At 34.7% G+C, this 26752-nt stretch overlaps 1 protein-coding gene across 3 annotated transcripts in view; it reads left to right on the top strand.

Moving 5' to 3' along the window:
• mid2 (midline 2) overlaps nt 1-26752 on the top strand; it is a 148675-nt gene that overhangs the window by 104087 nt on the left and 17836 nt on the right. For all 3 annotated transcript variants that reach the window (XM_073820535.1, XM_073820536.1, XM_073820534.1), the window contains 4 exons: nt 7915-8022; nt 16119-16267; nt 18268-18395; nt 18567-18710. In XM_073820535.1, coding sequence (XP_073676636.1) covers nt 7915-8022; nt 16119-16267; nt 18268-18395; nt 18567-18710 — 529 coding nt within the window. The remainder of the gene's footprint in view (nt 1-7914; nt 8023-16118; nt 16268-18267; nt 18396-18566; nt 18711-26752) is intronic.

Here is a 26752-nt window from a genome sequence, read left to right as displayed (position 1 = left end):
CATTCGCGTAGCATCAGAGAAACATCTGCGGAGATGTTTACAGGGGTCTTTGTAAGCGTTATGTGAAAAACAGTGTCTATGGCGAAGTTTTCGATGGATTCCATTAGACAAAAGTGTCAGCGCTAACAGTGAACAGTGAAGGAAATGTCCTGAGAGAGTTGGACACCCATCGCAGAGCTAGTGCAATATGAGCATTGGTGGTTTAAAAGTGTATAAATATTTTTTAAGAAGCTAGATAAGACCCTTATTCCTCGGCTGTGGTCATGTAGAGCCTTTTGAAGCTGCATTGAAACTGCAATTTGGACCTTAAACTCATTGGCCACCATTGAAGTCCACATAAGGAGAAAAATCCTGGAATGCTTTCCTCAAAAACCTTCATTTCTTTGTGACCAAAGAAAGAAAGACGTGAACATCTTGATCAGGAAATTTAATTCTGGAAGTGAAATTGTCCTGAGGTTTAAAACTTGTGTAAAACTTGAACTCATATTATTAATATATTCTTACCTCCATACTATATAGTTCGGTTGAATGCATTTATCTGGAATGCAACATGCTCTGTTGTGAAACATCTGCTTAAATATCATTGAGTGCAATGTATTTCAATGTATTTCATAGACCCTTCGGCATTCGCGTAGCATCAGAGAAACATCTGCAGAGATGTTTACAGGGGTCTTTGTAAGCATTATGTGAAAAACAGTGTCTATGGCGAAGTTTTCGATGGATTCCATTAGACAAAAGTGTCAGCACTAACAGTGAACAGTGAAGGAAATGTCCTGAGAGAGTCCGTGTATAAATAACTCATGAGAGATGCTGTCAAGGGACCGAAGGTGTCTGGGGAACTTTGCACTTTCAGTTGGGAATTTCCATTTTTACCTTTGGTGATTTGAAGCCTGGAGTCCATCACTGCCTTCTTTGACATTCCAGGTTCCCTCTCTGGGCCGCTGTGGGTTATTAGCCCTGTGGTGCAAAGGGCCGCTTTGTTGTGTTGCTGTTCCACCGAGTGGACATGTGTGCAGCAATGTGGTGAGGGCCGCCACGCTGTGATGCATATGCCTCTCCCTCATCCATTTTTAACAGGGCCACTTGGACTCTCCGGCGACGAGGCAGGCCCCATAGGAGCGCCTTGTACAGCCGTGCACTTAGAGCACTCAGACCTGCCCCATCTGTCAGCATACGGCCAAGATACACAGTAATCAGAGCTGCCACAAAAACAGACCTCTGCTCAGTGGCATCTGTTCAACAGCACTTAGATTGTTTAGGTACCCAGTGTGAACCGCTGGAGCTCATTAACAACCTTTTTATAGCGGCCAGTGTCTTTCCTGCCCTGTGGATTAGCAGATTAAAGATGTGGCAATATGAACAGATAAAGGTCAGGAACTGATGAGTCTTGTCAATAATGAGTCTTGTCGCAGTCATTACATGCAGCGCACACGAGCATCTGGGTTTAATCCGAAAAATAAATTGCTGGAGTATGTGCAGACTTTTTTGAGTGTTTTTTCGATTAAATGTGCCAATATATATATATTTGCTGGTGGAATTAGATGTGACAAAAACAATTTTTATAATCTGAATTGTGTCGTTTTCTTAGTAAGGCAATTTTGCTTCTTAAGTAAATGTATCTTGGTGTTATCTTGAGACATTTTACTGAAAAACAAGACAAAATTAACGTTGATTTTTACTCTTGGATTGTTCTTGATTTTTTTAAGGGGAGACAAAAAAACACTGGCAAAAACTCTGCTTATTCAGGCATTTGTCAAATTTGAGATTTTGGGCTTTTTGGTTTTTCATTAAGTGTTTTTTTCTTACTAGTCGAAAGAAAAAGTCCAAAAGTCACTGTTAAGTGTTTCTTTTATAGCACTTTATCTATTTGTGCCAATAGATTTTAATTACAATTCATATATTTAAATCCCGTTTTCTCAAAATTAGTTTTTTTCTCTTACACTGAGCCATAAATCTCCACTGGACTTACACACACCAAACTTTTACATTTGTCTTCCTGTCTATATCCTGAAGGCTTTTACCGATGTATTTGTCCATATATAATTTGCTTGATAATATACAACATTTTATCCCCCCCTCCCCCCCAAAAAATTTGTGAAAATATTGTGTTTTCTGTCTGTTCTAATTATTTTCTGAATTATGGAGCGACACAAATAAGATACCCAAATTTCCCTCTGTAAAAAACGTGTGACTATAATATGTCAAAACAAATTTAAACAAGAATTTTTAAACTTTATCCAGTGTTTACTTTATTTACTATAAATGTATTCAAATTAGTGCATATGTAATTAAATAATGCATCATTTGCATATTTAAACCTAACATTTTATATTTAGTTTTTTTCCAAGTAATTAAATTAATTGCATTTTTATCCTTTTCTATTTGTCATTTTTTTAACTTAATGTTTTTTATTTTTAAACTTTTTTTTTACTTTAAATTATAATACTAAGTATATATTATATACTTGAATACATACACTACCAGTCAAAAGTTGTTGAACAGTAAGATTTTTAAAAATGTTTTTAAAGAAGTCTCTTCTGCTCACCAAGCCTGCATTTCTTTGATCCCAAGTACAGCAAAAACAGTACAATTTTTAAATATTTTGACTATTTAAAATATTTATTTTTATTGCTGTGATTTCAAAGCTGAATTTTTGCATCATTACTCCAGTCACATGATCCTTCAAAAATCACTCTGATTTTCTGATTTGCTTCTCAGATAAACATTTATCATTATTACTATGAATAGAAAGTTTAGAAAAACAGCATTTATCTGAAAATAAAAATCTTTTGAAACATTATAAATGTCTGTATCTTCACCTTTGATCAATGTGAAGCATCCTTGTTAAAAAAAGTTCTAAAAATGTCTATATTTGCATACTAAAATCGTCACTGGTCTTTTTCTTATATATATTTATCCCTCAGTATATTGTATTACAATCCATCTTATCATCTTAAGCTTTCTTTATCCTTATTCGGATGACTTTTCAAACTATCATAATACTTTAATACTACTCTTGTGCTGCACTGTTTTGTCTTCAGGAAATGCAAGTCTAGTTTATTAGGTGGCCTACAGTGCACAACGTCGCAAAGGCACTAGTTACATTGCAAACTGATCCCCATGGAGCCAGCTAGAGAGCTAAACTGCATTTACATTGCATTACTTTTATGCAGTGAAAATCTAGTTCTGAATACCCTACTTTGCTCCTTTGAGGCTATTTTGCAGTCTTACGTTTTCCCACTTAACAACTACTTAACATTTCAGTTACCAGCCTTAATGTTTTTAATAAACTCTGTATTAAACTCCTTTAATGATTCAGCATAATTGTTAGTAAGGGAGTGCAGATGAAATCACCTGTTCAGGTTTTCCTATTTCAGTACAGGATCTTAACCCACAGTGAGCAGAATTGTAAATCTTTTCTGAGCGCCCAATAAACATTAATCCAATCCAGGACAGTCTAAACGCGTAGACAAAACGTCTGTGCGCAGCACTACACTTTAAAGGTGTCAGCATGAATCTGCCGAAGTGCCAGGCGAGTCAGCCTTCGGGGTCTTTGCTGAGTTACGATAGACTGGTAGGGTGCGGGCGCCACAGCAAAGTGGGGTCACACATCACATTCATACCAACCTCAGAAGAGTCCTTTATAGTCTCAAGAAACGCTACGGGAAGGTATTTAATCCCTGGTGGAAGGATGATGTGTTAAGAAGTCTGATAAGGAACATATCAACAGCAGGAGTCGTCCTTCGCTGCACTCGTCCACTGAGCCACAGCGCTCTGAGATGGTGACAGATAGTGAGAGAGAGACGTTTGCTTTGCTTCAGACTAACCATATGTGTCCGCTGGCTCATTTTTATTCTGCTCTCTAGGGTAGCTAGTGATAGGATTGCACTGGGTGTTATGGGATCGACAGCAAAGCATCAAAAAGATAATAAACTTTGTGTGAAATTCCACAAACAAAACTGTGGTCAAGCATTTGTGACCCTGGACCACAAAACCAGTCTTAAGTCGCTGGGGTATATTTGTAGCAATAGCCAAAAATACATTGTATGGGTCAAAATTATTGATTTTTCTTTTATATCAAAAATCATTAGGAAATTAAGTAAAGATCATGTTACATTCAGATTTTTTGTAAAATTCCTACTGTAAACCTATCAAAATGTAATTTTAGATTAGTAATATGCATTGTTAAGAACTTAATTTGGACAACTTTAAAGGTGATTTTCTCGGTATTTAGATTTCTTTGCACCCTTAGATTCCAGATTTTCAAATAGATGTATCTCGGCCAAATATTGTCTTATCCTAACAAAGCATATATCAATAGAAAGCTTATTTATTGAGCTTTCATATGATGTATATATCTCAGTTTTGTAAAATTTAACCTTATGACTGGTTTTGTGGTCCAGGGTCACATTTGTGAATTAAAGTTTGCATCATTCTGATTATAATGATTAGGGTTGCATCGATCCGATAATCCAAGCTTTTTGAATGGATCGGATATCGTTGATGCGTGACCGATCCAAATTCGATACCGTTACCAGAGTTTGATTAAATAAATAGCAAGAAATAATAGTCTACGTGACCATGGCACATTTTTATTACATTGGTACAGGCAAACCTACTTAATTAGAAAACCCATGCATGTGAAACTGTATATGTGACGATAACATACAAAAGTATCAGTTTTCAAATTGCACAGAATTGTTTTAAAGCTATAATATAATATTCCGCAAGTAATTGTGTGAAAATTAGGCTTTAGGAATCAAAACTCTGTACCTGTAAATCATACTTTGTGTGAAAAAGAATAAAAGTTGTCAGTATAGTGTATATTTCAATTGGAAACTGCAGTGATTCATATATAGAGGCACGTATTAACAATTGCATGTAATTTTACAGTAAAAAAAACTGGTCAACAAAAACAAGTCATCTCTCATCATTTTAGAGTGAAAACTGAAAATTGACATTGTGACACCTGACATTTGAAAAGTTTTTCATTACGTACGTTTTTTCTTAACTTTCTATTTATTCGGTTATATACAACAGGGTTTTATGCATCTTATATTGTTAAATTAATCTTTATTGCATTATTTCTGTCATGTGTCTTACCTGATGTTTTGTATTTATGTGTTTGACACTGCACACCTTTTCACAAAAGTTTAAAATGTCCAGAGAGTGATGCTAAAACACATTCAATATGTGACCGTGGCATGTTTTTATTACACTGGTACATGCACATATTACTGCGTTTTTATTACGCTACTTGAGGTACATATTGTGGCTGTTCAGAATTCAAATATCTCGGAAGTATCGCTAAAGATTAATGCTGTATCATGCATATAAAGCTGTATATGTGACGATAAAGTTCAAACATAATAGGTATGTTTTTTTCAGTTTTGCGGAAATGTACACTGCGGGTCAAAAGTTTGGGATCAGTACGTATTTTAATGTATTGTAAATAAGTTTCTAATGCTCATCAAGGTTGTTTATTTGATCAAAAATACAGATTTTTTTTTTTTTTTGTTAAATATTATTATGATGGAAAATAACATTATTCGATTTTAATACACATTAAAAATCTGATTTATTTCTGTGATCAAAGCTGAATTTGTCAGCATCATTACTCCAGTCTTCAGTGTCACATGATCCTTCAGAAATCATTCTAATATGCTGATTTATTATCAGTACTGGAAACATTTTTGTTGCTTAATATTTTTTTGGATATGTGGTACTTTTTTCAAGATTCTTTGATGAATAAAAAGTTTAAAAGAACAGCATTTATTTAAAATAGAAACCTTTTCTAACAATATACTACACTACTGTTCAAAAGTTTGGGGTCAGTACATTTTTGTTGCTGAATTATTTTATTCAGCAAGGATGTGTTAAATTGATAAAAAAGTGTTAGCAAAGACTTACATTGTTAGAAAATCAGAATTAGAATTATATTTGAAGAAGTGCTGTTCTTTTTAACCTTTTATTCATTAAAGAATCCTGAAAAAAATATCACAGGTTCCAAAAGACTCTGTTGCCAACATAGATAATTCTAATAATAAATATATAAAAAAGCATGTTAAAATGATTTTTGAAAGATCATGTGACACTGTAGACCGAAGTAATGGCTGTTGAAAATTCAGCTTTGCATCACAATGTATATTAAAATAGAAACCATTATTTTATATTGTAATAACATTTTGCAGTAGTATTGTTTTTTTATTGTATTTTTGATCAAATAAATGCAGTCTTTATAATCATAAGAGACTTCTTTAAAAAAAAAAAACATAAGTCTTACTGATCCCAAACTTTTGAGCGACAGTGTATATAGAGGCATGTATTTCCAATGAGCCTATGTTGATAAAATTTATTGCAATTTTAACTGTAAAAACTGAAAATGCTAATAGTTAATTGCTTAACAGTGCATTCTCCAATTCTATATGGAATGCAAAAACTTTTGGAAATAAACCAGAACAAGTCATCTCATAACTTTACAGTGAAAATCTATAAATTGCCATCGTGACACCTGACATTTTTTCATTACTCAAGTTTTTTATTACTTTTCTCTTTTCAGTTATACACAACATGGTTTTATGTTGCATCTTATGTTGTTAAATTAATGTTTATTGCATTATTTCAGTGTCCTGAAATAAAGCAATAAAGGGAGCAAGCCAAAAGAGAGAGAGAGCATTATTTCAGTTCCGTGTGTTACCATGCTCTTGTTTTGTATCTACGTGTTTGACACCGCATGCCTTGTATATACAATAATTTTTATGTACCCCGGCTCGTAGAAAAGATACTGGTGATGAACTTTGATTCATCATGTGACTTTCTCGTTACTACTTTTGCTTTAAAGGAACAGTTTATCAAAAAAAAAAAAAAAAATTGCTGAAAATTTACTCGCCTGAAGCTCAGACTTTTGACTGATAGGTTTCTTCGTCAGAACAGATTTGGAGAAATTTAGCATTACATCACAGTGAATGGGTGCCGTCAGAGTGAGAGTCCAAACAGCTGATAAAAACATCACAATAATCCACAAGTAATTTTCAGCAAATTCTCATTTTTGGATGAACTAATCCTTTAAGGTGGTTGTCGATATGTTATACACATAAAAACTAATTTAGTTTTTTCGAGATATATATATATATATATATATATATATATATATATATAATAAGTCCAGTATCTAAAATGTAAAATGTTGCTGACATATTTTTACAATAAAGTTTTGGCAGCTGCAGCTACCAATTTATTTATCGGAAATTTCACCGATCACTTTTTCAGCATAATACATTTATTGACTTTGCATTGAAAGCAATCATAGACCATACTAAAGTCATCTGCGTTCACTGTTATATAGACATTCCCAAAATAGGATTAATCCTTAGGGTTTGTCTGGTATTGAGCTGGTTTCTTCCGTGCGAGTGGATACTGCTTGACAACAAAAGTTGCCTAGCCGAAATCCAATAAAATGTTGGGTTTGTGCCGTCCTTGGCTTCTGTGCGTTCTTAATGAGATTGAACCCTTGACAGTATCAAAACGGGGTGAGCATTAATTGTCTGTTTATTTAAATGCATGAGTGTGAGCGTCTGTGTGCTTGATTAACAGCTTAAGTGGATCTATCTTGAATAATAAGCTTTATGCAGAGATCGGAAAGTAAGCTGGATCCCAAGAGAGCGCAACGGGAATCTTTGATGGGATATCGCAACTTTGTCTAATTACAAGGATGATCTGAGGAAGGAATTGATGTGCAGTCTAAAATGTCTCTCCTTTCTAATGATATGGTCCACAGTGCTCCAGACAGGATGTGATGTTGAGATTCTCATGGCTTTTGCATGAACTAAAACAGGCTGGAGTGACTTTGTTATCCCAGCGGACTGATTAGGTGCCATTGTATTTCTTTATAAAACTCTTTGCTCTTATCTGCAGGTGAACACAGCCATGCATGAAGCCAAGCTGGTGGAGGAGTGTGATGAATTGGTGGAGATAATTCGCCAGAGGAAACAGGTCATTGCCGTCAAGATCAAAGAGTCCAAGGTATAGTTTCTCTCTATTTGCACCACCGAGACAGATTAGGGCGGCCCGAATTGTAATTTTAACTCGTATCAAGCACTTGAGACGCATTTAGAAAGGTTTTCGATTTGCTTTCAATTTATAAACTCTTTAAAGTTACGAGCATAATATCAAGGTGGAAGTTAAAACTTTTTAGCTTCTTTGATTTTCACCTAAAAAATGGAAATTTCATCATTTCCGCACCCTCACATGGTCCGGGAATGTTTGTGCGTGTGTGTGTTTTATCCATACAATGAAAATTGGGTAACACTTTCTATGAAGCCTGTATTTATAATGCATTAAAAGGACATTCTTAATGCATTATAATGCATGCATAATGCCTTATAAACTCCATTATAATATGTTATATGATTTTCTAAATAATCATAACAACAGTTACAATGCACTATAATACTTACATTTTTGTGCTTATAACTTTGATGAGTACAATGCATTATAACACCAGATGAAGTCTGCATTTATAATCCTTCATACGGGTATTATAAATGTATTATAGTGCACATGTAATGCCTTATAAACACAATTATGATTTGTTGTATCATCTAATTAATAATCATAAAAACAGTTACAATGCATTATAATACTTACCATTATAACACCAGATGAAGCCTGCATTTACAATGCATTATAAGGGCATTCTTAATGTATTATAATGCATAATAAGAACATACATATAAGAACGCCCTTATAATGCATTGTAAATGCAGTCTTCATCTGGTGTTATAATGCATTGTACTCATTTAAGTTATAAGCACAAAAGGTAAGCATTATAGTGCATCGTAACTGTTGCTATGATTATTTATAAAATTATATAACATATTATAATGCTGTTTATAAGGCATTATGCATGCATTATAATGCATTAAGAATATCCTTGTAATGCATTATAAATACAGGCTTCATAGAAAGTGTTACCAAAAATTGTATGGCAATGGGGGCTTAGTGTTGTTTTGGACCCCATTTACTTTCATTACACAGACAAAAACAGTAGAAACAATTGTTCAAACGTCCTATACAATGACTAATCTAAATTAATTTTAGCTGAACTGTTCCTTTAAGACACATACTTATTTTCAGAGCTCAGACCTTCACTCACTTAGAGATACCTACTTGAATTTGATTCTTGACAGTATGTCACAAGGCGCACAAATACGGAGCTGGCGTTTCTAACACATCTTTCAGATCATGTCGCTACCCCTTTTATAGCAAGAGAGAGACTGTCAGGGTCTGTTGGACCCTACGCTGTGCGGAGAGATAGGTGATGTGTCGCTTTATGACAAGATGGAGAATAGGCTGGGCAAATCGCAGCATATTTTTCCTTTGTGAATTAAAAGCTCTCCTATTTAATCTCTTCTGAGCAAACGTCGGGGTTAAGCTGGTGCAGATGAGTAATAATGTGGCTGTGAGGATGTCAAATTTAGAGAGGGCTTTAGAGATCTTCTCAGGTCAAAGTGTGGTGGCCGTTGGGTAAGGGTGCAGTGAAGTGAAATTACTTGAACAAGATTGGTGAAAGTATGACAGGAAGCTTGGCTGGTTGAAGCGGACTTTGGCAATTGGGCTACATTTAACAAGCTTCCCTTGTGTAACAGAAAACAGGGCCTTGATAATCTTCAGCGGCACAAACACGGCAGACTGGATAGCACTCTTCTCCTCTGGGATATAAAGAATAGACACTCACAAATATGATTCATACTAAAAATCACTCTGAGTGCAGAATAAAAATAAATGGAAGTGTTGTGTCTGTTTTACAGAAATGGAAGGTGTTTAGTTTTGTGTTGCACTTATAATTTAAAGCAAAACTAAACAACCAGAAACTAATAGTTTAATAGTAATTTTAAAGGGCGATAAGGGCCAAAATGACAAGCTCCTAAGACATGTATTGTACAAAACACTTATTGTGTCAATAATAACAAAATATATCAATGTTTACTATATAATTATTTGGAATATTTTTTTTACTACACTACTATTCAAAAGTACTGTTTCAGTATGATATTTAAAAATAATAATAAATGTAGCTGCAAGCAGCGGTTACCAGGGTTCAAGAGCTTTAAGACATTTAACCACATATAAAAAATTGCATTACATATTATTTAGCAAGCCTGTAACCAACTAAATCAATGATTTCAAAAAGCATTTTTGGCAAATAAAGATAATTTGCCATGAAATTTGTTTTTTCAACGTTTATGACTGTTATAGCAGCAGCTGCATGCTTGTTTAGAATCACCTAATGCATGTGCTCACCAGGTTTTGTGAAGTTTTGAGTTTTCATTTAGGATTTATAGGCTTTTCTAAAAGACCTCTTTATAGTTTCCCAAAGGGTAAATAATTTTTTTTTTTTTGTTAATTATTGACCTAAAGAGTCCAGAGAATTGTACTGCAGTGTTTTGTTTTTTTCCAAATTGAGTGAAAAACCTAGGACTATGTCACAAAAGTAGGTTTTCCACATCTTCAAACATCTTTCAAACGGTTTGATTGACAGCAGCGGTTTTAGAGGAAAAGTTGTTCGGAGACTGAAAAAAAAAACGCAATATACAATCGTTTACACCCTTGAAAAATGCAATATCACCCCCCTGTGCAATTTCTTTACATTTTCTCACAAAACTTTAGGGCTGTGAGTCAAACAAGCCCACCAAGTTTCATTCCGATCAGCCTCTGTTAACTTTGTCTAATAGACGCTCAAAATTCATTGGCTCAATGTGTGCAAATGTGTATATAGATGCTTGTGATACTTTGGACAAAAATCATGCATACCGATTTTCTTGTCAGTAAGACAAACAGTTCCATAGTTATGGCCATTTTTATGTTTTTTCCCTCCTAAAGTGGCCAAGCTCAGATACTTTTTTCATGTGACCTCAGAATTATCTCTTACATTCATGTCGTGAGTTTGGCAATGATGTCTCATTCCGTTCAAAAGTTATAGTCGTTTTAGTAAAGGTGACCATTTTGGGTGTCCCTTTGCAATGAAGAGTTGAAAGTTAAACTTTTTTTGATAATTATTGATATTCACTCTCTAGAGAATCTTCCTGCACTTGTTTGTTTCCGATTGGGTGAAAAACCTAGGACTAGTTCACAAAAGTAGGTTTTTCAAAAAATGCACAAAAAATACCCACACTTGAGCGTGAGATGAAAATTAAGGAGTTATGAAAGATTTCGTACTTTTGATCACTCTAGCACCCCCATCAGGCCGACTGGGGTGAGCCTTGGTGACGTTGTAGACAATGTGAGTACTACCATCCATCAAACTTTCAAGTCTCTACGACTTGAGGCCTTTCTCCAGGCTAAAAAACAAAGCGAATATTGCACGAGGTGACTCGCTGGAATAAAACAATAGACTCCTATGGATGCTTCCACATAGACTGCAAACATTCGCGCACCGAAAGACCAAATGTTTTTTAACAACCAGTCCAACAAATCTTTTCAGTTTCGTAAAGCGAAAACACGGTCGTCCAATAAGATTTGAGCATTACATCACTTCCCCGGAGCAGCTGCTGTTGCACAAAAGGACAAGAGTGGTGGGGCTGTTTCGAAAACCAGTGTAAACAAACACAGAAGAAGAGTATTCCTTCTTCTTGTTATCATCACATCTGAGAACAGATGGTTATTCTCACATGTTCTTAATAATTTCTATTAATTCTACACTGAATTATGTGATCTGGAGGAGAATACTGCTTCTTCCACACGCACTTGAACCCCTGATAATACGAATATTTTTATTCAGCAAGGATGCATTTAGTTGATCAAAAGTGACAGAAAAAGATATTTGCAATGTTATAAAAAATTATATTTAAAATAAAAGTTTACCAAAAAGACAAAAGTTTGTTAATTAATTACCCTCGTGTCGTTCCAAAACTATAAGTCCTTCATTCGTCTTCAGAACACAAATTAAGATAGAAATGAAGCTTTCTGGCCATTCATAGACAGCAACGCAACTACCACATTCCCAGAAAGTTAGTGAAGACTTTGTTAAAATAGTAAATTGTGACATCAGTGGTTCAACCGTAATTTTATGAAGCTTCGAGAATAATAAGCTATAATAATGACTTTATTCAACCATTTCTTCTCTTCCATGTCAGTCTTCACTGCGCATTAAAGAGAGTACCGCAACGCATGCGCAGTGCAGCAACTTCTGCAACAGCTTTGAACATGGATGATCCAATCAGATTGTAGGATCCGAGCTGTCAATTTTACACATGGAACTATCATATATTATTCCATATTTCATATTTTGACACTCTCCAAACATTACCAGAACTGAGGAGTCAGATTTTCTGCTCCAGTTCATCTGTGTGCAGTATGTGTGTAGCGTTTTGTGTTTGACAGTGAGTGTGCAGCGCACAGGCACTTTAACTTGACAGCCTGAACTCACACTCTTATCAAGTGGGGATTTGAGCCGCGAGACAGGGCTGTGCTTCTCTGTTTTTGGGTAATGTGATGTGAGAGACCAGGACAAATGCAGTAATCTCCATCAGAAGTGTCTAAGTAATGTACTCTCACAAGGCAGCCCCGAGTTGACATGCACAGCCGGCAACATGAGATTATGTCTGGCCTTTTGCAAACACCAGTAATGCAACTCCAGCACAAAGTGCCTGTATCTCTAGCATTAAGGAGGCTTTTGGAATCATAAACCCAGATGCAAAGTGTCTGTAAGATTTGATCTGAGGCTTTGGCTGTTCAGACTGGATTGTTTTCGAATGATTTTCTATTTATTTTTCTGATGCGGTCCAGCTTCTTTAATGCCGTCCTGAAACTTTTTGGCAGTAAACCGTCTGATCAAAGCAAATCATTTGAAGCTGTCTTTAAGAAATGGGGTCAGATTCGGATTTGATCTAATGCAATCCACTACATTTTTCTCCCCTTGTTTCTTGATTTATCTGAATGCTTCCAATCATTCCCTCCTGTCAGACGTCCCATTCCTCTATTGAATTGCACTGTGGCATAGGCTAGATCCTGCTTAACCGACTTAACTGGCTTATTGAGGAAGCATAGCTAATGTCTCTCATTCCCTCGCGAAAAGAAAAATAATGTATACGCACATGAAACATGAGGGTTATATGAAGGAAAGCTCAATTCATATTAAATCTGTGGTCAGGTATTGTAGGCGGTATGAGCAAAATCTTATTACATGCTAAGAGCATTTTATATTATGGAAACGGTATATATAAGATTGCTGGATATTGCAGGAAATGCTTTATTTTTTCTCTAAATTCATCCCAATATGGTTTATATTGAAGCATGGAATGTAGTAATGCCTATTTTTGTATAATCTATAGAATTATAATGTACTTTGCAAGTCAAATGCATATCATCTCATTTGATTAATTTCTTTTGCAGTGAACCTTGATCGACACAAACCAAAAAATATTATTCATATATACACTACCAGTCAAACATTTTTAGACATTAAGATTTGTAATGTTTTTAAAGAGGTTTAAGTATATTTAAAAATGTAATTTATTCCTGTGATCAAAGCTAAATTTTCAGCATCATTACTGCAGTCTTCAGTGTCACATGATCCATCAGAAGTCATTCTAATATGATTTGCTGCTCAAGACACATTTTTTTGTTATTATTATCAATATTTAAAAGAATTGACTATGTTTTTAGAAACCTTTATTTAGCATGTATTGGAATTTATAAAGTTACAAAATATTTCTATTTCAGATTAATGCTGTTCTTGTGAACTTTCTATTCATTAGAGAAACCTAAAAAATATTTTTGGAATAATATTAATAATTTAACAAGTCAGAATATTGGAATAATTTGATTTCTGAATGATCGTGTAACTGGAGAAATTATGCTACAAATTCAGCTTTGAAATCACGCACATAAATGAAATTTTAAAATATATTCAAATAGAAAGCAGTTGCTTTAAATAGTAAACTTTTTTCTAAATTGTACTGTTTTTGCTGTACTTTGGGTCAAATAAATGCAGGATTGATCAGCAGAAGAGACTTCTTTAAAAAAAAATTAAATGAAATCTTACTGTTCAAAAACTTTTGACTAGTAGTGTACTGTCTTTAAAAAAATAAGAAATTAATACTATTATTTAGTAAGAAAATATTAAATTGATCAGAAATGAAAGATGTCTATTTAAAAAAAAAAAACTATTTCAAATAAATGCTGTTCTTTTGAACTTTCTATTCATCAAGGAATCCTAAAAAATAGCAGGGTTTCCACAAAAATATTAAACAGACCCAACTGTTTGCAACACTGATAATAAAAGAAACCATTTCTTAAACAGTAAACCAGCAATAATTTTAAATAAATGAGGCCTTTGTGAGCAAAACAGACTTATTCTAATATAATTGTAATTACAAGTTTGGATCAATGCAAACACAGCACTTCAAAACACTCAAGTTTAAATCAAAAGGCTTGCTCAACACAGTTAAACTAATATTAATAAATTCTAACCGTGTAAGCCATATTTTGGGAAGTTATGAAGTAGCTGAAAGCAGCTCACCTGTGTCCACACTAGGCATGGGCCGGTATAAGATTCTGACGGTATGATAACCTTGGATAAAAATATCACGGTTTCACGGTATTACGGTATTGTAATCACTGCTCTACAATGTTACATTTAAATGTCTGGGTAAAAAAAACAACCTTTTTTTCCCCAAACGGATTACAGTATATTTTATTTTAGGAAACATATAGAACATTTTGTAACATGGAACAGAAGGCAAAATAATTAAAATAAATAATTGAATCTTCTTAATTAAATTAAATTGCAGTCACTTGTGTTAAAGGTGCCCCGTGTAATATTTAAGATGATCTCTAGACAGTGGTGCAATAATTAACATAGAATCAGCTTGCGAAAAAAACACTGACACAATGATGAACAAGTAATATTCACAATAACATAGTTTTATTGAATGATAAAGTTAATATAATTCCTTAAATTACATTTTAAAAGAAATCTCACTATTCGTTGATGTCAAAAAAAAAGGTGAGATTTAAATCCTGTATCGGCTTCCGTAGTTCTGTAAAGGGAGGGGTGAGCGGTACTCTGCTGCAATTCACAATCTCGCCGCTAGATGCCACAAAACCTACACACTGCACCTTTAACGTGACAGAAAGCTTAAAAGCAAAGACGTGATTTCACTTTAACTTAATTGTTGTGCTAAAGTTCACAGAAACGTAAAATTAGTACATATAGTCTGCTATTCCCCACTCTGTGTTGTGGGGGTTCACCTCCTTTGGCCGTCCTGAACTTATATTACTGCTGAATCTCACTGACTGTGGATCACGTGCACAAACACAGACACGCGCCTGAGCACTAACCGGTGGGGGAGGGGCTGCATTGTTTTCTCTGCAGGGACTCACACACACAACCTAGTAGGGAGTCCTGCGCTTTCACTTTGACACAGAAAATGCGCATATCGTAGGAACGGTATAACTTTTTTTGTTTCCGGTTTTGAAACCGTGACTTTTTCAAACCGCGGTAAACCTTGAAACCGGTTATCATCCCATGCCTAGTCCACACATCAATTGAATTCTATATTAATGCAGAAAGCTGATTTTTATGCAAGGAGGATCTTTCTGAAATCTGAAAAGCCATCCAGCCAGACAGAAGAAATATGAGAAATGTGAAACATTTATAGCTATTCCAGCATTAAATGGGATTCTTCGCACGGCAGTCTGAATCAGGCCATACTCTTTCTTGTTAACATCTCTGACACTTTGTGTAATTGATTTGCCTCGCAAATTTTTTAACAAACATCCAATGAAGAATAAAATATGCATTTGTTTTTCCCTTGAGGCGAAGTCACAGTTGCCAATTCAGCATTTACATGAGGCTTTGAAAGTGTTTTTTAACTTAAGCGAGAATCAAAATCCGACACTATATTGTTTCTCAGCTGTAATTACACAAAAAGCAAACAAAGCAAAGGGCTCATTTAGCTGTGATGGTGAGCCAAGGGGTGATAATGGGTTTTTGATAAAATGCTCCAATAGGGTGCATTTATTTTTTGAATGATGTAAACATTTTTTATATTCATAGTGTTGTCTCTCATTATGAGAATGTGAATCTATTGTAAAAGGCATGTGTGTGGGTTTAGGTGATGAAGTTGAGGAAGCTGGCCCAGCAGATTGCGAACTGCAGACAGTGTCTGGAGCGCTCGAGTGCCCTCATCACACAGGCTGAGCACAGCCTGAAGGAGAACGACCACGCCCGCTTCCTCCAGACGGCCAGGAATGTGGCTGAGAGGTGAGACCGCACACACACACACACACACACACACACACACACACACACATGAACACCGTCACTGCCTCTGCCAACACTTCTAGCATCTGTCAGCATGAATTCAACTTTCAGCTACTCTGCATATTTCCTGGTGCCGCCTCCTTCTTTTCAGTTTTGTTGCTTGTGGCTTATATTCGAAATAAGACAAAATATGCCTTCGGGACTCAATATTTAACAGCATTTATGCAGCTTTGGGTGTGGAGAATAACTGTGGTTTATAAAACAAAGGTCTGTGTGCATTAACAACACTTTTTGTGTGTTGGTGTCATAATGACCGAGCTGTGAGTTTTCTGGTGCTATTATGAGTCTTTGTTGGTAGCACAGTCAGTTTGTATTATGTAAACCGGTACAAAAACAGGATGGATATTTGTTGCAGTATCAGATTAATGCTTAGGTAGTGTACAGTGCTTTGTGAAATTATTCATACCCCTTCATTTTTTCACATTTTGTTATGTTGCTGCCTTATGTTAAACTACTTTAAATTACTTTTTTTTCCACATCAATCTACACTGTCTACTCCATAATGGCAAAGCAAAAAATAGGTTTTTAACATTTGCGCAAATTTATTAAAAATAAAAAACTGAAAAGATCCCGTTGCATAAGTATTCATACCCTTTTCTGGGACACTCGAAATTTAGCTCAGGAGCATTCATATTGCTTCTAGATGTTACTACACTTCGAGTGGAGTTAAACTGTGGCAAATTCATTTGAATGAGTATGATTTAGAAAGGCACAAACCTCTCAGAAAAGGTCTAACAGCTGAAAATGCAAATCAGAGCAAAAACCAAGTCCTGAGGTCAAGATAACTGCCTGTAGAGCTCAGTGACAGACTTGTGTTAATGCAATGATCTAGGGAAGAGTTCAGACAAAAATCTGCTGCATTGAAGGTTCACAGAAGCATGTAGCCTCCATTGCCCATAATGGAAGATGATTGGAACAACTAGGACTCTAGAAAATGTCTGCCAGCCCCCATCCAAGCTGACACAGCTTGAGAGGTGATCAGAAATACAAAAAAAAATGAATTCACAAAAAATTAAGCTATATATATATATTGGTGTTTACTTGAAAACTTTTATATAAAAAACATTTTTTCATAAAATAACTATCTATTTAATAATTATATATATATATATATATATATTTTTTTTTTTTTTTTTTTTTTTTTTAAACAGGCTGTACATAGAAACATTTATCAAAAATAAAACTAATAGAACTCATGGATGTGAATGTTTTTTCTGATTTATTTTTAATTCATTTCATTTTTTTTACATTTTCGTTTATGTATATATTTTATTTAATTTTGTCAAATATATAAATAATATTTAATTCAATTTATTTTTAATAAATACTATTTTGTTCATCGTTTTAAAATAATATAATATAATTTACACACTTTTTTGTTCTTTATTATTGACTGTTGCTTTTGTCTTAACTGTTACTTTTAATAAATGTAATCAATTCTTACAAAAATATAATATATATAATATATATATTATTTTTTTGTGTAAATCTTTTTAAAAAGCTTAATTTTTGTGTAACAGCAACATCTAAAGGCTACATGTATTTTTTGAAGTATATATTAATCTATATTTATTATTAATATACTATATATTTTTTGTATATATATAATTATTTAAATAAAATAGTGTGAGCGTTTTTGTTTCTATTGAGTTTTTGTTGTGACATCAGAATTTTTACCAAATATTGTACTATTTCGGTGGTTTTGGTAAAAACTACCGTAATTCAGGTCTCATGCTGTCCTTACTGACTGTACAGTCTTCTGTATTATTTGAATTTCATATGCCACACGCATTTCTCCGAGTTTGAGCGCTGCCAGATGCTGTTTATAATTTCTGTCACTGTGGGTGAAATCACATCCAGCCTTATAGCCTGTAAATAGACTGTTGTAAATAGAAACATTTATAAATTAATTGCCAGTGCCTCTCTCACTTTCCTCCCAGAGTTGCCATGGCCACCGCCTCCTCCCAGGTCCTCATCCCAGACGTCAATCTGAACGAGGCTTTTGACAATTTTGCCCTTGATTTCTCCAGAGAAAAGAAAATTCTGGAAGGACTGGATTACTTGACAGGTAACACCAGTGAGAAAACTGAAACCACCTTCCACAAGTTCTTTCTCTGTGTATGTAGTGCAAAGTTAATGAACACATGCTGTATCTGGGAGATGGCTAGAATTACATCAGCCGTCCTTTTTGCAACACTGAATCAATACATCCCGTCTTGACGATTGCCTTCTTTTTCAGCACCCAACCCTCCGTCTATACGTGAAGAGCTCTGCACGGCTTCGCATGACACCATTACAGTGCACTGGACCTCTGAAGACGAATTCAGCGTCACCTCCTATGAGCTTCAGTACACCATATACACTGGACAGACAAACTTCATCAGTGAGTCCAAATCTTGCAGACACCACACACAGCTTGCCATCTCACTCTTTTACCATCAGACCCTCATTTATAGTTTATATACAAATGCTTCTCAGCTGGTTTTGTTTCTGTACACAACCTTTACATTAGACATCCAGTGGTGACCATACAGAGTACCATCATTTTTTTCATACAACTGTAAATGAATAATTATATTAATAATATGATAAAAAGACTACATAGACCCATTAATTTAAAAATAAATAAATACAAAATCTACATAAGATTTACATATGAGCAATTTACAACTTTTATCAAAAATAAAACAAATAGGACATGTGACTAAATTTATTTTGATTTTTATCTTAATTTCTTTATTTATCTTTTATTTAATTTGTGTTTAATTTATTAGATTTTTTTATTTGATTAATTATATTTTTCTAATATAATATACACTATTTTTAAAGGAATTTCTTATGTTAAATAAGGCTGCATTTATTTAATCAGAAATTTATTTTTAATCAATAATATTTTTATTATAATATAATATAATATAATATCATATAATATACACTCTTTTTAAGGGAATCTCTTAGGTTTACCAAGACTGCATTTATTTAATCATATTTTTTTTAGTTAATAATATTTTTATTCATATTTTGATATTATATTATATTATATTATATTATATTATATTATATTATATTATGAACCCTTTTTTAAATGGATATCTTATGTTAACTAAGGCTGCATTTATTTAATAAGAAATTTCTGTTTAATTAAAAACATTTTATTTATATTTGTATAATAATATAATATAATATAATGTACACTCTTTTTAAGGGAACCTCTCATGTTAACTAAGGCTGCATTTATTTAAACAGAAATTTATTTTTAATAATATAATATAATATAATATAAAATCAGAAATACAATAAAAACTTATTGTGAAATATTTTTCTATTTTAATAAATTGTGTAATTTATTTTAAAAGGTGAATTTTTAGCAGCTATTTTCATTATCAATGCTTTATATTTTTGTGGAAAATCATAGATTTTTTTTTTTACTTTTGATCATTTAAATGCACTCTCAATACTAACAACAAACTCTTGAACAGTTGCGTATATAATTTTGTTTTATTATTTACATTTAGCATTTTGTTTAACAATTTTTGCATTACTATAAAGCACCAGAACTACTGCTATGCACCCATAAAAATCAAAGGGATTCATAGCATTTTTTTAAACACCTGCATGTTTCCCCCATACCTTTTGTTTTGTTGATGCACTTGTCTAGCTTTTACAGATCCGTGGAGTGAAGAACTGTTAAGGCTTAATTGCTTAAAGGCCAGTAAAGCACTCTGACACGCAAAACTTGTTTGGGCTTGGCCAGCAAAGAGACAGCATTTTCCCTCTCGCTCTCTCTCTCACTCACTCACTCACTCACTCACAGATCTGCTCCTCAGTTTCCATTCAGCCCGCTTCGGTAACAAACACGGCATATTCATTTCAACCACTGATAGTTTAGAAGCCCCGAAACATCTACGGAGCTACCGCAGGCCCCTTAGAGGATACAAACAAACAGACACAGAAATGGAGAGCAGTGCTTTCTTCCCAGACCTTTTTACAGCTTCGCTCTTTGAATGCGGATGCCTAAACGCAGCAATTCTTAGATGCGTACGCTTCGCTCCCATGAGATAAAATGTGAGTCTTTCCTGGTGCATTTTCTCAGCCGTTGGCCAAGTCAAGGAAAGTGGCTCCAAAATATACTCCAGATCTATCAACAGTAGATGGATTTCCTTCTATGAAGAGGTTCAATCACATTTAGTTGCGAGGCATTTTTAATGGAATAATATCCGTATATTGTTTTTTTTTTCTTTTTCATCTTATCATTTATCTTATTTGCAAGCCAGTGAAATTGATGGCCTGTTTTATGTTCCCTTTAGCAAAAGTGTATTACATTTTGCAAGCCTCTCACAGTAAAAGCATAATATTCAAAGGCTCAGGCTGGATAACATGCAGGATCTTTTCCATTTATTGTGATCCGTCAGTTTGCATGCCAATACCGTGCCTTTGACATATTAAAAAAGAGTCATGTGCTATGTAAAAATCTATACATTTCCCCCGCAGTGCTCTCAAGTCCAATATGTGTAATTGCTCAGCTGCCATGACTAGAAAACCAACCTTTTGTGATCAATTAAATGTGCCCAGAATTCATATGCATCAGCCAAACCTAAAAAAAAAAAATCTTTAAAGGGTTAGTTCACCCTAAAATAAAATAAAAAATGGCCCATGATTTACTCACCCTTTAGGTATCCTAAGTTTATATGACTTCCTTCTTTCAGACAAATTCAATCTGAGTTATATTAAAATTATCCTGGCACTTCCAAGCTTTATAATGGCATGGGTGAGTGTTTCTCTTCAATAGTCCAAAACAAGTCCAAAAAAGTGCATCCATCCATAATAAAAAAAGTGTCTCCTGTAGCAAATTGATGCATTTTTATAAGAAAAATATCCATATTTAAAAAGTAAGAATCACTTTTATCTAGCTTCCACCAACTGGTTGTACCTGGGACCAGCTCCAAGCGGATGACATAATATGTCAGTGTTGCGAAGCACCTATAGTATCTCACAAAAGTGAGTACACCCCTCACATTTCAGCAATCATTTTAGTATATCTTCTCAAAGGACAATAGTAAAGAAATGTGCAGCTTGTATAGCAGTATAGATTTACTGTCCTCTGAAAATAACTCAACATACAGCCATTATTGTCAAAATAGCTGGCAACAAAAGTGAGTACACCCTAAGTGATAACAGCAGTATGTTGTTTAACCATGCAAAGCCACATGACCTATTCTTCGTGTTTGTTTTTGTTTGCTTGACAGGATCATACAGAGTTGTGTGTCTTGGGTTAGAACAGTTAAAATTAGGTGCTTTATATACAACTCTCTCATACTGACCACTGGATGTTCAACATGGCACCTCATGGCAAAGAACTCTCTGAGGATTTGAGAATTAGAATTGTTACTCTCCACAAAGAGGGCCAAGGCCATTAGAGGTTCAGTAACACCCTGAAACCGAGTTACACTGCAGTGGTCAGGGTCATACTGAGATTTTGCAAGGTGGGTTCAATTCAGATCGGAACAGGCCTTGCAAGGGTCGATCCGCAAAGTTGAGCAGTTGATCTGTGCGTCAGGTGCAAAACCTGGCTTCAGAAAAAAAGATGCATGAGTGCTGCCAGCATTGCTTTAAAGGTTGCAGAAGTAGAAGGTCAGCTTGTCAGTGCTCAGACCATACGCCGCACACTGCAACAAGTCGGTTTGCATAGACGTCGTCCCAGAAGGAAGCCTCATCTGAAGCTGGCTCACAAGAAAGCCCGCAAACGGTTTGCTGAAGAGAACCTGTCCAAGAGCATGAATTACTGAAACCATGTTATGTGGTCTGGTAAGACTATATTGGCTCAGATGGTGTCCAGCATGTGTGGCGATGCCCTGGTGAGGAGTACCAAGAAAATAGTGTCTCTCCTACAGTTAAGTATGGTGGTGGTAGCATCATGGTCTGGGGCTGCATGAGTGCTGCTGGTACTGGGGAGCTGCAGTTCATTGAGGGAAACATGGATTCCATTATGTACTGTACATTCTGAAGCAAAACATGATGCCTTCCCTCTAGAAACTAGGCTGAATGGCAGTTTTCCAACATAATAATGATCCCAAACACATCACCAACATGACAACCACCTTGCTGAGGATGCTGAAGGTGATTGGGTGGCCAAGTATGTCTCCAGACCTGAACCCTATTAAGCCCCTGTGGGGCATCCTGAAGCGTAAGGTGGAGAAGCACCATTTGTCTAACATCCAGCAGCTCCATGAGGAGTGGAAGAGGATCCCAGCAACAACCCTTGCAGCTCTGGTCAATTCCATGCTCAGGATGATTAAGGCAGTGCAAGATAACGATGGTAACTCAACATATTGACACTTTGGACAAGTTCACTTGAGTGTACTCACTTTTGTTGCCAGATATTTTGACAATAATGGCTGCATGTTGAGTAATTTTCAGGGGACAATTAGTCCATACTGCTATACAAGCTGCACATTGACTACTCTAAAATATATCCAAGTTTCATTTCTATAGTATTGTCCTTTGAGAAGATACACAAAAATGGTTGCTAAAATGTGAGGGGTGTACTCACTTTAGTTACATAATGTACTGTATGCCATTCTAAAGCTTGGAAGTGGCTGGCAGGATCATTTTTAATATAACTCTGATTGGATTCATCTGAACGAAGGAAGTCATATACACCTAGGAAGCCTGAAGGGTAAGTAAATCATAGGCTAATTTTGATTTTTGGGTAAACTAACCCTTTAAAGCAGGAAAGCTTGGTTGTTCGAGGACGGAGTCGTTCGAGGTACTGTTGAAAGAGCAGCTGACTTTATCGTCAGCTCTGTGAAAGCGAGGGCACTGGCCTGGCATCAGCCCTGATTAGATCTGACATGAGCTAATGCTCTTTGCTCCGCTCTCATTGTGACATTGATTGATAGTGATACAAGCCGCCGGACTGGCATGCTAACCTGCAGCAAACAGTATGCAAATGCCGCTGTCCTTGCAGAGGAAACGGGCCACATCACCTAATCTGACGTGCGCACCTCTTGCTCAGGGACGTGTGCCGTGACTCATGGCTCGTTTATGGAAAACGGGAGTGACGTGGATGTTACGGGGGCCGGCAAACACGTGGTCCAAAACAACTGTAAAGCTGACAGTTGTGCAAACATGAATGAGGTCAAAGCAATAGTCTAACAAAGACCCTATTATGGTCATCTGACCATCTGGCAAAACTCTAGTGCATTCGATAATGTGTGCACCCAGAAAACACTAGCTTGATGTGCTGTGCAACCTTGAAAGCACCTACAAATCTTAAATATAGACAAACCCACGCAGAGAGCTGTGAGAGTGTGTTGACAGAGCTGGTAGTCAGCTATTGTATGTAATATCAGTAAGTCTAAAATGATTGAAAGGATATTTTCTTTTTTCTATGGAACACAAAAGATGTTTTGTGAATGTTTAGTGTGTTTTTTTCTCCATACAGTGAAAGTCAGTGGTCACCAAAATTGCTTATATGTTCATATGAATAAGTTTTAATGAAGAAACTGTGATCAGCTTAGAAACATAATAAAAATGCCTCTAAGAATGTATTTTAAGGACAAATGTACATATATATATATATATATATATATATATATATATATATATATATATATATATATATATATATATATATACACTGTATACACTACCAGTCAAAAGATTTTTAATAATTTTTAAAGACTCTCTTCTGCTCACCAAGCCTAAATTTATTTGATCCAAAGTACAGCAGTACAATTTTTGAATATTTTTACTATGATTTCTATTTGAATATATTTAAATGTATTTTACTTACGCAGCTGTTATGCATCACTAAATCTTCCCTGTCCGATGCTGGAATGACATTCGGCTGTTTTCACAATGTTTATGATTTAGAATGGATGTGAATCTGCTCTTGAAGATGTTTATCAGATATTTTTACCCAGGTATTAAACAAATTGTTCTAGTTCTATATGCATTGTAGCTGTCCTAAAATGCATGATGTAGTAACGGTACCAGCAATATTAATTGAATTAAATTAATCTTTTTTCATACTAATTGTATATTAATATTTGTATTGTATAGTAACATGTAGGGAAAAACTGTGAGGTAACCAAAACAGTGCTATATTATAAATATAGTCATGGCTGAAGGGGTTGCAGACACTGCCACTCTTTCTTGCCCTCTAAAAGCCCTTTAATACACTACCATTCAAAGTTTTTTTTTTTTTGTTTTTTTTTAAGAAATGTGAACCTGGACCATCATAAGGGTCAATTTTTTTTAAATTGAGATTTATACATCATATGAATGTTGAATAAATAAGCTGTCTGAAAATCTGGAACTGAGGGTGCAAAAAAATCTAAATATTGAGAAAATCGCCTTTAAAGTTGTCCAAATTTAATTCTTAGCAATGCATTTTACTAATCAAAAATTAAGTTTTGATATATTTATGGTAGGAAGATCATGTTCCATTAAATATCTTCATGGAACATGATCTTTACTTATATCCTAATGGTTTTTGCCATAAAAGAAAAAAAATGACCATACAATGTATTTTTGGCTATTTCTAATAATATACCTGTGCTACTTAAGACAGGTTTTGTGGTCTATGGTCACAAATTAATACTTTTGTATGGCAAGCTGCATTTATATGCATTAAATTAATCAATTGAAGGTAAAAATATTATAAAAAATAAAATCTGAAGCATTTCAAAAAATCTTGAATCTTAAATAAATGTAAAATTAATAAATAAATGCTGTTATTGTCAAATTTCATCAAAGAATCCTGAATAAATAAAATAAATTAAAATAAATGTTTCTTAAAATCAGCATATTTGAATGATTTCTGAAGGATCATGTAATGCTGAAAATTCAACTTTAAAATAGAAAACAGTAATTTTAATTGGTAATATATTTCATAAATTACTGTATTTGTAAGCATAAGATATTCTTTCAAAAATATGTTTTAAAAATGCTACCAACCACAACATTTTGAGCAATAGTGTATATACAACTTTTGAAAGTTTATTTCACTTATTTGTTTAAAATTTATATTTACTTGTTCTTTTCTTACTTTTTTGACTTTTGAGTTCCACACAATAATGCCAGTGTACCTGTATTATAATGTACCTGTGCAAATGGCAATACATTTTAAATTCAAATACAGTATAGCATAGCCTTTCATATCATATTGCTTATTGCTTAAATAACCTGCGTAAAGGCAGACCATGCAGGCAAAACACAGTATTTTTATGTACCTATCAAGTTTGAGATTTTGGGCTTTTTTGGGTTTTCATTAAGTGTTTTTTTAGACTAGTGGAAAGAAAACATCCAAAAAAACACTGTTAAGTGTTTCTTTTATAGCACTTTATCTATTTGTGTCAATAGATTTCGAATACAGTGCATATTTTTAAAGGCCGTTTTCTCAAAATGAGTTTTTTTCTTCTACACTGAGCCATAAATCTCTGCTTCAGTAACACTTACACACACCTAACTTTACATTTTTATTCCTATCTATATCCTAATATATATATATAGTCTTTTCTGTCTGTTCTAAGTATTTTCTGAATTATGGAGTGACAAAATGAGATACTTGTGTCAAAAAAATTAAACAAGAATTTTGAAACTGACTTCCAGTGTTTAGATTTTTGTACTAGAAATATATGCAAATTAGCACATTTCATTAAATAATAGCTCATTTGCATATTTAAACCTAACATTTTAGAAAACTTGTAATACAAAAATATTGCAATTATCAGTGTAATCAATCAACCGGATAAGCAAGGTGATAACTATTTTTTGTGGGGTTTTTTTACCCTATTCACCTGCAGTGTCTCGCCTTAATGGTGAACACATCTTTCTAGTTGATGCACTCTTTCACAGACATCTGCGACATGCTAACCGGGTCAATATTCCCATTCTGCTTCCATGATACATCCTCAGCCTTGATAGTGGATATTTCTCATCCTGTATCTGAAGTGAATTTCAAAGCACCATCATTGAGCAGATAAACACAGGACGAGTCAGCCACGCATCGATTAAGCGCCCTGTTACGTTTACATGATGCCGCTGGCCATCATAAGACAGCGGCTCGTGATGCAGGGTTTTTGTTTGCTTTTTAGTGGTTACTGTCAAAGCCAAGGTCTTCGTACCTTAAGATATTCATAAGCTGGGCTTTGGAGAGCTGCCCAAGAATGTGAATGTTAAATGAAGACACAGTCCACAGTGGCCACCGATCAGAAGTGAGACATTATTGCGGTGAATGTGATCATACGTTTTTGCAACTGTAGGACAATGCGTTCATATGGAATCATATTCATAACACATGCATGCACAGTGCCTTGCAAAAGTATTCATACCCCTTCATTTCTTTTCACATTTTGTTTTGTTACAGCATTATGTTAAACTGCTTTAAATTAGTTTTTCCCCACATCAATTTACACTCCA

This window comes from Garra rufa, chromosome 16 (assembly GCF_049309525.1).
Source record: "Garra rufa chromosome 16, GarRuf1.0, whole genome shotgun sequence".
NCBI lineage: Eukaryota > Metazoa > Chordata > Actinopteri > Cypriniformes > Cyprinidae > Garra > Garra rufa.
The sequence above is the reverse complement of the archived record's forward strand: the minus strand, read 5'-3'. Positions and strand labels throughout refer to the sequence as shown.